This window comes from Phoenix dactylifera, unplaced genomic scaffold, assembly GCF_009389715.1.
Source record: "Phoenix dactylifera cultivar Barhee BC4 unplaced genomic scaffold, palm_55x_up_171113_PBpolish2nd_filt_p 000237F, whole genome shotgun sequence".
NCBI classification, from domain to species: Eukaryota; Viridiplantae; Streptophyta; class Magnoliopsida; order Arecales; family Arecaceae; genus Phoenix; species Phoenix dactylifera.
In genome coordinates this window covers 683,489-693,321 of record NW_024067736.1, presented here as the reverse complement: position 1 = coordinate 693,321, position 9,833 = coordinate 683,489, and the positions used below count along the sequence as shown (strand labels likewise).

The 9,833-nt window shown below is 38.5% G+C and overlaps 1 protein-coding gene across 1 annotated transcript; it reads right to left on the bottom strand.

The window, feature by feature from the left end:
• Positions 1 to 382: 382 nt before the first annotated feature.
• LOC103698000 (putative E3 ubiquitin-protein ligase UBR7) lies at positions 383 to 8,631 on the bottom strand. The gene is made up of 5 exons (XM_039117513.1): positions 8,260 to 8,631; positions 7,964 to 8,122; positions 2,536 to 2,796; positions 1,494 to 2,060; positions 383 to 813 (listed from the first exon to the last, which is right to left on the bottom strand). Exons 1-5 carry the CDS (start codon positions 8,338 to 8,340, stop codon positions 721 to 723), a joined length of 1,161 nt encoding a protein of 386 aa, XP_038973441.1. The 5' UTR covers positions 8,341 to 8,631; the 3' UTR covers positions 383 to 720.
• Between the last annotated feature and the right edge of the window lie 1,202 nt (positions 8,632 to 9,833).

Sequence of the window (9,833 nt, the reverse complement as noted above, 5' to 3'; positions counted from 1 at the left end):
ACTACTTGAGTGATTTTTCCAACTACCGAAATCAATACGAGTTCTTAGAGACCATGGAACTTCCCATGATAACTAAAGGTAACTGACCATTATTTTCTTAATTGATACAGCCTAAAATAACGGCATAAAGGCAGCAAATCCATATGGTTCTTGATATTATTTTTCTGCTAAATGGTAGCAAGCTATTGGCCAAATTAGCAGCTTGAATTGCTCCACTAAAAACAAACTTCGGGACAATTGCAGTTGGAATAAAGAAATGACCCAAGACCTTGACTGTGGCAGGTCCTTATTCTAGTCAGAAGACAATTGCAGATACATCACATAGGCAAAGACTCAAGAATTGTCACGCTCAAATGAACCTGGATGCACGTACACAAAAAAATAGAGGAAACACTTCGAAACTTTTATCTATAAACTGGTCTACAAGTAAACTACCTGATACATTCAACTCGATTTAGATAAGACCATGTTATTGGCTCCTAAAAGTCTGACAGCAGTGCTGTCAACCAAAGAAGAGAAATAAAAGGACACCAATATCCATGAGTATTATGTGACAGCAGAAATATATAAAAGGTTGCACAAGTGATCGAGCATGTACGATAATTTATAACTGGATTACACAATCATATTCATTGATCTAAAGCCCAAACAGCCAGATCAAAACCAAACAAAGCTGCATTGAGCATGCTTGGAGAGGGAACTTGGTGGATCAGGGAACCCTTACAGCAACCTTTGCTTTTTCTTCTTCACAAGGTTCTCAAAGATTCCTCTTACGTCATCAGGTGTGATTGGTTTTGATGTATCAACCGATTCCTGAGAGGATGAATTAGATTTTTAAGCCTGAAATCAGTCCAATTAGTTTCTCCAATACTATTTCTGAAAATATAAAATTAAAAGGCTACAACTAAACATATAGCTACAGCTGTAAATGACCGACTGTCCCATGGTCATGTTATCTGCACAGAAAAGTGCAGGATAAAGTGATGTTAGCTGCAACAGAGAGGACTATATGAGTTTGGCTCCACCTTGCAGAGCATTTCTTGGTAATGCAATTATTACCTGCCAGCATCTTTTGCAGGTCTACAATGGGCAAAAAAGCATATTCCATGATTTGCAATTATCTATTTTACTTTGATATGCTGAAGACATGCTTGATTCAAGCTTCACCCTTGACAATCTTTCACATGTTAAAATGAGAGCCAACATTGCTTTATTGAAACCCCTAAATCCTCTCTTTTTTAGTTAAATGAGAACACCAGCATCCTTTTTAAGATTTTGTATAAGTGTTTGGTATAACATAACATAATGCATCTATAAAGATGTAAAGGTTTTAAGCAATATCAAGACTCCCTGTAAAACATGATGTTTCTATGCACAATGATAAGGACTTGAATGCTTTTTTGTTAAGAAGCTCTAAGCTTTCCGATTGGAATAAACATTTAACACATGGAATGCTTCAATAAGACCATGAAAAACTAGCAGCTGAGGCATACCAGGAAGGACCGGAATTCATTCTTCATGTCAGAAATGCCATTCAGTATTTCCATCTTTTGGACATGATTAAGTGTGTTGAGAAAATTAAGCTCTGCTCCTTCTTGTTGCTGCAACTTCTCCTCTCTCTTCTGCTTTCCCATCTTCTCATATTCTTCAAGTGAGTCTTCCTTGTCAATGAGATATCCAATGCCCTTCTGAGTATAGTAGTCCCAACAAGTGCTACATCTACAAAGAAGATCTCTCCAGATTTTAGAAAGAAACATGGGTTCTTTTTTCTCAAAGACAACTGATGTTGAATTTATATCAATCCCAAGGATGCACATGGAACTTGAAGACTGGTTGCGACTGCATGCATTGTCCTTCTCCATATCTGGTTCCTTTTTTTTTGCATTTTCACCATCCTTCTCACTGGACACAGTTCCAGAGTCAGCATGAATGGGTGCAACCTTTTGTTTTGATGAAGCCAGTATAGATATAGGATAAAGCTTCAAGAAGCAACAAGACGCTGCACATTCTTGGCAGATAAACTCATCATATAAAGGTTCCCCTTCCTCATCTCTTGGTATCTGTAATAAACAGAAAGTGTTATCATGGTCACAGACAGAACACGATGGATAATTGGAAAAAAAAAGGAAGGACGGATGAATACACAATACAAGGAATTGCTCCATGAAAGTTTTTCAACTCAAAAGCACACACGTGTGCATGCAAAAACACACACATATACACAAAAAAAGAAAATAAAAAAGAAAAAGATAAGGAAAGAACGAAAGAGAACTTCAAACTGGCTGCCAGCATTTCTTTTTCTTTTCTTTCTTTTAATGCCAAGCTGCTCCTATCACTCTAGGAAGCACAGAATGGTGTCAGACAATACCTATGCTTCCAAAATGGGATTAATAGTGGTGCTTAATTGCGAATAATATGGAGGGGAAAAAAACATACCATGGCCCCCAAAAAGCATTACAAAAAAACTTTTAATACGAAGCAACCTTGGTATAAATTGAGTTACCCAACATAAAAGGAATAGCTATTTAAGGCTACCTGTTCAAGGGAGTCCAGACCAAGGTGGTTCTCATGAAACCAGTCTTCACAAATGCAGCACTGGATCATTTCTGTTTGTTCCTGAGAATCTGGATCAGGATAAGGACGGCCACAGGTGCAGTAAGAACCTTTGAAATTCTGGTTGTATGAGTTTTCACCATTCTCAGGGTCTTTATTAGGCCAAAGCTTGCAGACAAACACCCCAAACTTTGAATTTCCACAATCACACTTGAACCTTCTCTTGGTCCAAAGCTCCACCACCTTATCAAAGTAAAAGTGCATGATGTCTCACTTAATTTTAGGCAAAGTATCATTCAAAGAGCTGAATCACGCATAGAAATATGACAGGAATCTTGACAATGTCAATGCATGTAAATCAAAAGTTGGCATAAGAATGTTTGCATGTGTGACATGCATGAGGACGCAATAACAGAACTCAGAGGCTTAAATGTGCCAAACATACCGGAGAGGTCATGCTTTATGGACATCATCCATGGACAAATCCTTGCTTGAACAGTAGCCAAAACAAAGAAAGTATGCTAATATTAAAATGGAGGAGCAAAATACAAAAAGGTGTCTAAAACTGCCTTGCTTTCCCAATCTATTATAGCAGCTTTACTTATTTCATTTAAGAGAATCTGCTGGGCAACCAAAAAAAAGAAAGTCATAGGTCAAAGTCAGAGTTATACCTACAACAACTTCAAACAGAAACCATCTATGCACAATTTGCACACAAGCCCAACTGAGACTTGCTTTGGCCCCACTCAGAAATCATGGGCATGTATTGCGGACATGGCATCTAGATATCTACATATAACATAGATTTTGATTTCCTCTAGACCAAAGTATTGGCATCATGTATTATGCAAAGAAAGAGGATTTTGATATATGAGAACTTGCAAATCAATCAAATTCAGTTTGCGCAATATTGTAGCCTTGTAAATACCAAATATAAAAAGATTTAGTTGATTCATCATCCCAACCCATAATTTTGACATAGTTTAAACCCCAAGCTCCTCTCCAAACAAGAAACCTGGAAATCTGCTAACTGAACATTGTTACGGCAGCTATAATAATACCACTCAGTTTCACACGCTTTAGTCCATTCAAAGCATGTGAGCAAAGATTCACATTACTGAAATTTCATCTTTTCTACACTTAAACTGGTTTCAAGCCCTATGTGATTATCAAATAACAAATAAGGGCAATAGGAAGACAATTGAAAGCATAAGCATCTCATATTTGAAATTAGAAAGTAGCTTCCTAAAGATGCCCAATACAAGTCAATGGAAGAATTTCACTTACAATCCAAAAAAAAGGAAAGAATTCTTAAAAAAAGATAATGTTTGAATTCATGATGATCTAGATACCGGCTAATTGACAATGATATGGACCTTTTATAATGGATGGGCAACAAGATCCTGTAACCAACATCTTCTTATGCTTATTAGGATTTAGAACTCCTGCCCATTACACTGTAATCCAGCTCTACATCAAAGACATGTGTACTATAGTTTTAAATAAAGAAATAAGCAACTCTAGAATTAAATGGCCAGAGGAAGTACATAAAAGAGGTCAAATCTTTTAAATACAGCCCAAACTGTTGCAAGTTGCAACTTGGTCCTTGAGGAAATAAGTGTCGCACACAAAAGCCTAGAAAGAATAGGCACCTTACTACCAAAACTAAATGAATGAATAAAGAAAGAAAGAAAGAATCATCCTGCTGCGCTGGTCCTGGCCTTTCGATTTCATCCTATGCATATAACCAACAAATTCATTTCTGCATGAACTTTTATTGCCATCAAGATCACTACATATAAGTTAAATGCAGTAACCTTAAGCCCATGAATACAACCATAAAAAAAAAACAGCAAATACAAATACGACTTATGGATATTGTCAAGCACAGACAAATGTCAAAGATCCTAAAAATATATGATATGGATACAGAGGGGATATGGCAATAAGTACATACTTTGTTTTACATGTATAGCCATATATAACAAATATTATTTTTGATTTGGTTTATTAAATTCCATAGTATAGACCTCTCTCTCTCTCTCTCTCTCTCTCTGTGTGTGTGTGTGTGTGTGTGTGTGTGTGTGTGTGTGTTTAAGGCAGATATAGAGGTACAGCATACAAGGACTTTTATTTACCTTCAATGGTTGTGGATATGGATGTTTCTTGCTCAACCTGACTCAAGCCATAATAAACAAACCCCAAAAGGATCCAGGATATGTCCAAGAAATATACAGAAGGTATCCATGTTACCTTTTTCGAAATAAATAGATAGTTGTAGGAAGTACCAGACATGTATCAGGCTACAACTAACGTGCATCAAATTTGGTAAAAATCAGATACGGACACAATTGGTCCAATGAAGTATCCATGTTTTGTAGCTTTTTGCTTATCAGAATACAAGAATGGCATTCTAAATTAGAACAATGAAACTATTTGATTATTATAATTCATGATAGATTGCGCCAAAAAAGATTAGAAAGATATGCAATCCCCAGGGGAACACATATCATCTTTCCGGTGACATTTAATAAGTACCTAGAATGACTATTTAATACAAGTCTCATCTTGAAATCATACCAACATTGTTTCTGCAACAAGGTTCGCCCTCTCGGTACTGAATTTTGGTACCATGCTAGTACAAGGGTAGTATACCCAATACAGAAGGTTGATTCGGCATACTGAGATTCAGTACACCTCCCCTTATCGAGTCTCGATTTGGTACCGATGCTAGTACGGCACGATACACTTGGCATGGAATAGTACACACTGAAATGGTGAATCTTTCTTTGTAGTGTTTGGCTAGACGTTTGAATGGACTGCAAACATCAAATTTAGTTGTATTAACACAGGAGGAGCTCATCATAATCCTATTTTCTCGTGAGCAAAAGAGAGAGTCAGTGAGAGTTCCTAATCAGAAAAGGGAAAGAGCACATCCCGAGCAAACCGTCCACCGAAGACAAGAAAGAATTGGGCAGTGTGCTAGGGACTAGGGAGGATTACGAGGAGGGGACAAGGAGTTGATCCTGAAGCAGTTCTCAGTGTGTGGGTAGAGGTCGTGTACAGCAAGTTTTCTGAGTTCTGAGATGTGAGCATGGGCAGTCGGTCTAGGCAAAAGAAGAAGGGAAGAGAAAGAAAAAATGGTAATAGAAGCTAGGAAGGAGAATAAAGGGAGGTGGGTCGGTGAAGGGAGCGAGCACTCATAACAAGGCAAGAAAGCAAGCCAGCTATAGGTCAGAGGAGAGTGGGTCTCCGGGTTAAAGGTAGCCCAAGTTTGAGAATTATAGGCCATAATAGTAATGTTGTAGTTCTTGGTATGCCACTTATTATAGCTATTGTATGAATATACAGCTCATCACTTAGCTATGCCAAAGCAATACATGATTAGAGCTTAGAAAAGGCATTTTAATGGGGCAATTGCTCATAGAGCAAAAAAATTTGATGCATTTTTTTTTTGGGATTATCAAGTAGACCTGGTCATGAAAGGTAGGATAGCCAAGGAGCTACCAAATAAATAGAAATATCAATAAACATTTTTCCTAGTCCAAGCATGTTAATATAGAAATTAAAATTCAAAAAATAAATTTCACATGAAGTCTTCTTTCCTTTCATTTACCCTCCACATCATGTCTTACTTTGTTAATTCTCTATCATCTATTCTCTTTAGGCACTTGAAGATGAGATCGAACGCTCCCCCCCCCCCCCCCGTCCCAACACAGCTTATAACGTTCATTGTACTGTGCTCTCGAAAGTGCAACTCTTCTCAAAATCTCAAAAGGTGCTGAGTTGGAATCCCATTAAAAGAATTCTTATGGTTTCGGAGAATCCAGCTATAGAAAAACCATAAGCAGAGAGCTCTCGCCTTTTTTCCGCTTGACTCTTTGGTCATAGGAATGTCAATTTTAAGAACAAGTTATTGCCCTCTCTGACCCTTACTGCCCAACTAGAGAGCAAATAGCTAATGCGTTCCACTTATCGAACAGGGTCTATGGTCAGTCCACGACCTCTGGATCCCGAAGGCGTCCTTGGGGTGATCTTGTAGTTCCTACAAGGAGGAGATGATGGGGTCGGTCCATGGATTTTATAATGTTGGCAGCCTTGTTGAATGATCTATAAGGGAAAACGAGTGCTTGTGATCGTGCTGACATGAGATAGTTTAATCTAGCAATAGAATTTTCAAGCAAAACTTGCAACAAGCAAAAGCTTAGTTATTCCAATTTTTAATAGCAAGATAATAGAATAAAGGAGGATATTTCAGGTTCCTGCATGGAATTCCAATCAGATGGATCTTATTTGATTCATTCCGGTAAAAGACTCTTTTGAATGCAAAAAAAAGAGTTGAAAACATGAGCTTATCCAGATTGTCCACTATCAAACTAAATGACTACATTTCATCTGAAGGAAACCATACAAGATCGGTAAGTTTACATAGGCAATCAAAAGGCATCCTTATATTTATCAAAGACAATTCCTCCCCAAGGGTTACAAGGTTGTCCTGTACTATGGAAAAAATTCAACTTTAAGCAACAATTGCAAAATGATGAGGTTTATGTGGATAAACTCAATCAGTCGTATTCTCAAACAACAATGCTAAAATCCAACAAGTCAGCCAGTTTTGGGGGCAAAACAGCATACCTAGGAAGGATTAAAGCTTGCTTCAGTTTGGACCACATCTAATGCCATCAAACTCTATGATCTCATTTCAATATTCTTACATGATATTCAAAAAATATTCCTTTCAAGACTCACCTTAGACTATCAAATCTCCCACCAATGATAATGACCAAGGTTCGCCGTCTTAGTAACCGGACCCCGTACCGGTATCACACTAGCATAGTATCGATACGGTACGGTATGCGATTTTTTTGGTATACCGAGTGTTGGCACACCACCAGTACCGGTACCGGTACCGAACCGGTATGATACGGTATGCCTGGTACCGAACCGATATGATATGGTATGCCCGGTACTGTTAGGATCGGTATAGTACGGCATACCATAGTAATGACTATATTTCTTTGACTTTCACTCAAGAGTTAAACAATCTCAAATACATGGTCTTTTGCCTGAAGTTCCACTCATATGCACTGGTGCTATCAAGATGGATTTCAGAAGGCATTCCAACTTTGATTGACAATGTTAATGCTGATACATATTTAGATATAACATAGAACCCATGCCTAAATCAGATAAAGCTAAAATAAGCAATCACAACAAATGACAACATGGCAACAATAGAACAAAATAGAAAATCAAGGAACATGCTAATCACTTCAATCTGTAAACAGTGAAGCGAGTCCTATTCCAAAATGGACAAGTTCCTGAGATGCGGAGAAGGAATCAAATGAGTGAGATAATGACAACACTAATAAAAGGATTAAGAAGGGTAAACTTAAAAAAAGAAAAACACCTCGTGACCATCATGACAAGAAAGACTGCAAGCGGTGCAAATCCCGGCGTTGCCATCAGGGACGCAGGTCAGGCACGAGAAGATGGCTTGCCTCTTCATGTATCCTTTGGAATAAGTGCAATCCTTTCCCTCATCCCCTCCCAGCACCAAATCGGCTTTCTAGGGTTTCCAATCAACAACAACACAAACAAAAAAATGAAGCTTAGACACCATAATAACGGATTCAATTGAACATAAGGGGGATGTGTCAGGAGGGAGGGGAAAAAGTCCTTTTCTTTTCCATGGACGATCTATACCAGCTCCTCTGCCTCTACGCCCTCGATGTACTCGCCGATCGTCATCGTCTGCTCCGCCTCGTCTTCAAACGCATCCGTCATGTTGTGATACCGATCAAAGGCTTCGGCTAGATGGATTCAGAGAAAGAAACGAGAAAACCCTAACCTTGGTGCTCTAGTTTTGGAGAGTGGAAGAAAAAGCGGAACCCTAGATCTCGATTGGGATTTGGGAGTGGAAGAGGCGCGGTGAAGAGCTTCGAGGCACGGGAAAGATCGAAGGAAGTGGCGGTGGATAGAGGGGAGATGGGGTGGGAGCAGGGGGGCGATGCGTCGCAAGGGCCTGGGAGTCGGGTCTTGGGAGAGTGCACGGGACAGACCATTGGCTCAGTGATCTTTTCCCGCCACGCCTGCTTTTGGTTTTCACGCATTGGTTGGCACGTGCCACGGGATCCTGGTCTTAGAACTAATCCATATTATGTACGCGGTCTGGTTTCTGGATGTTATTCGTGCCTTTGGACAAATATACGGGCTCTATTTTTTGTTAGCTACGTTAATTATTGTTCATATACAAACCAAGGTGCTGGCATGGTTTTCAATCCTGATCATAACTTTTATTTTGTGGGCTTCTAATCTTTGGATGCTGATAGGAGGTGAAGCTCTAGCTTTGTGTAGTCTTCTTGCTAGTGATGTAGCTGGTTGTGCTCACGAGAGAGCAGTGTGAGCAGCCGATGTACCAAAAAAAAAAAAAAACCCTCTAAACAGGAATGTATATTCAATTCTTTTTTGTGAATTTTATTCCTCTAAGCCAATTACAAACAGAGGTACCAAAACTCTGAATAGAGCCGAAATCTTGAAATGTGATACTGAGACCGAGGCTTCACTAACGGTTCAGGTTGCATCATTTGCATGAAAGATTTTTTTTTTTTTGCAATATCAATTGTTGAATTGCGCGTGTATTTGCGTAGATCTTAAAGTACTCCAATCTTTTTCTACCATCCATTTACATATATCTCAAAATGGCTATTACATAATCCAATGGTCGACAATGCAAAAAAAAGATGAATCATTCTTTCATGTCAAAGGTATAATACGAACCTTTTTACTAATATCATGTATATTAGTGGCTGACAATAACGTTCTGTCTAGAATACTTGCTCAATTGGATTGATTCACCTACATTTGCATGAAATACGTAATTTGATGATGATTTGGTGATTAGTGACATCATATTTTACTCTATAGCTATTCAATGAAGAAATGTGTTGCATGCACAACCTGTACATACTCAGATAAGAAACCAATAACTATTATAGTTTGATCAAATCAAGATAATTTTATGCACGAAGCATTAACCATCAATGCTATCTTCTTAGCCAATCATCCCCCATAAAATCATCATAATTCATCAAAATAACAAACAGTATCCATGATGACCCGTCGTGCATCTTCGATAGCCTGGTAATAGCCTGGTAAAAGCAGGACATTGTTTTCCAGCATTATTTTCCTCACCAGGACATCATACAAAACACATCCAATAAATGCATGGAAACATCTATGGAGACCCCCTGGATCGAGCCTCATCTATTTCTGTACCT

What these genes read in the sequence shown, in the direction of transcription:
- LOC103698000 (XM_039117513.1), bottom strand. Translation starts at nt 8,340, where the DNA reads ATGACGGATGCGTTTGAAGACGAGGCGGAGCAGACGATGACGATCGGC. An exon ending in GCGTAGAGGCAGAGGAGCTG is followed by an intron (nt 8,123 to 8,259) that starts GTATAGATCGTC and finishes TGGAAACCCTAG; the next exon opens with AAAGCCGATTTGGTGCTGGG. An exon ending in CTTGTCATGATGGTCACGAG is followed by an intron (nt 2,797 to 7,963) that starts GTGTTTTTCTTT and finishes TACTTTGATAAG; the next exon opens with GTGGTGGAGCTTTGGACCAA.